This window comes from Pterocles gutturalis, unplaced genomic scaffold (genome assembly GCF_000699245.1).
Source record: "Pterocles gutturalis isolate BGI_N339 unplaced genomic scaffold, ASM69924v1 scaffold37350, whole genome shotgun sequence".
In the NCBI taxonomy this organism is placed as follows: Eukaryota; Metazoa; Chordata; class Aves; order Pterocliformes; family Pteroclidae; genus Pterocles; species Pterocles gutturalis.
This window is the reverse complement of record NW_010142076.1, coordinates 1-235: the sequence shown is the minus strand read 5'-3', so window position 1 is coordinate 235 and position 235 is coordinate 1. Positions and strand designations below refer to the sequence as shown.

Sequence of the window (235 nt, the reverse complement as noted above, 5' to 3'; positions counted from 1 at the left end):
GACAGCGGGGTTCAAGGGGGCCGGGCAGGGGGACCCCCGTGTCCCCCACCCTGCCGGAGGTACCTTCATCCTTGTTCCAGACAGCGAGGACGCGGAAGATGAAGGCACTGAAGGTGGCGGCGAAGAAGCCACGCCAGTAGTTGCGGACGGCGAAGAAGGTGGAGGTGACCTCGATGCTGAAGAGGACGCCTGGCACCAGGGGGAAGCACACGAGGGAGGCGGCGAAACCCAGGCG

The 235-nt window shown here is 66.4% G+C and overlaps 1 protein-coding gene across 1 annotated transcript in view; it reads right to left on the bottom strand.

The window, feature by feature from the left end:
* The window catches only part of LOC104469660 (chloride channel protein 2-like), a gene marked incomplete at both ends in the record, with an annotated part of 2,036 nt that extends 1,847 nt beyond the window's left edge, over positions 1-189 (bottom strand). Inside the window, one exon of the mRNA XM_010084248.1 lies at positions 27-189. Within this exon, the coding sequence (XP_010082550.1) occupies positions 27-189 (163 nt within the window). The remainder of the gene's footprint in view (positions 1-26) is intronic.
* Between the last annotated feature and the right edge of the window lie 46 nt (positions 190-235).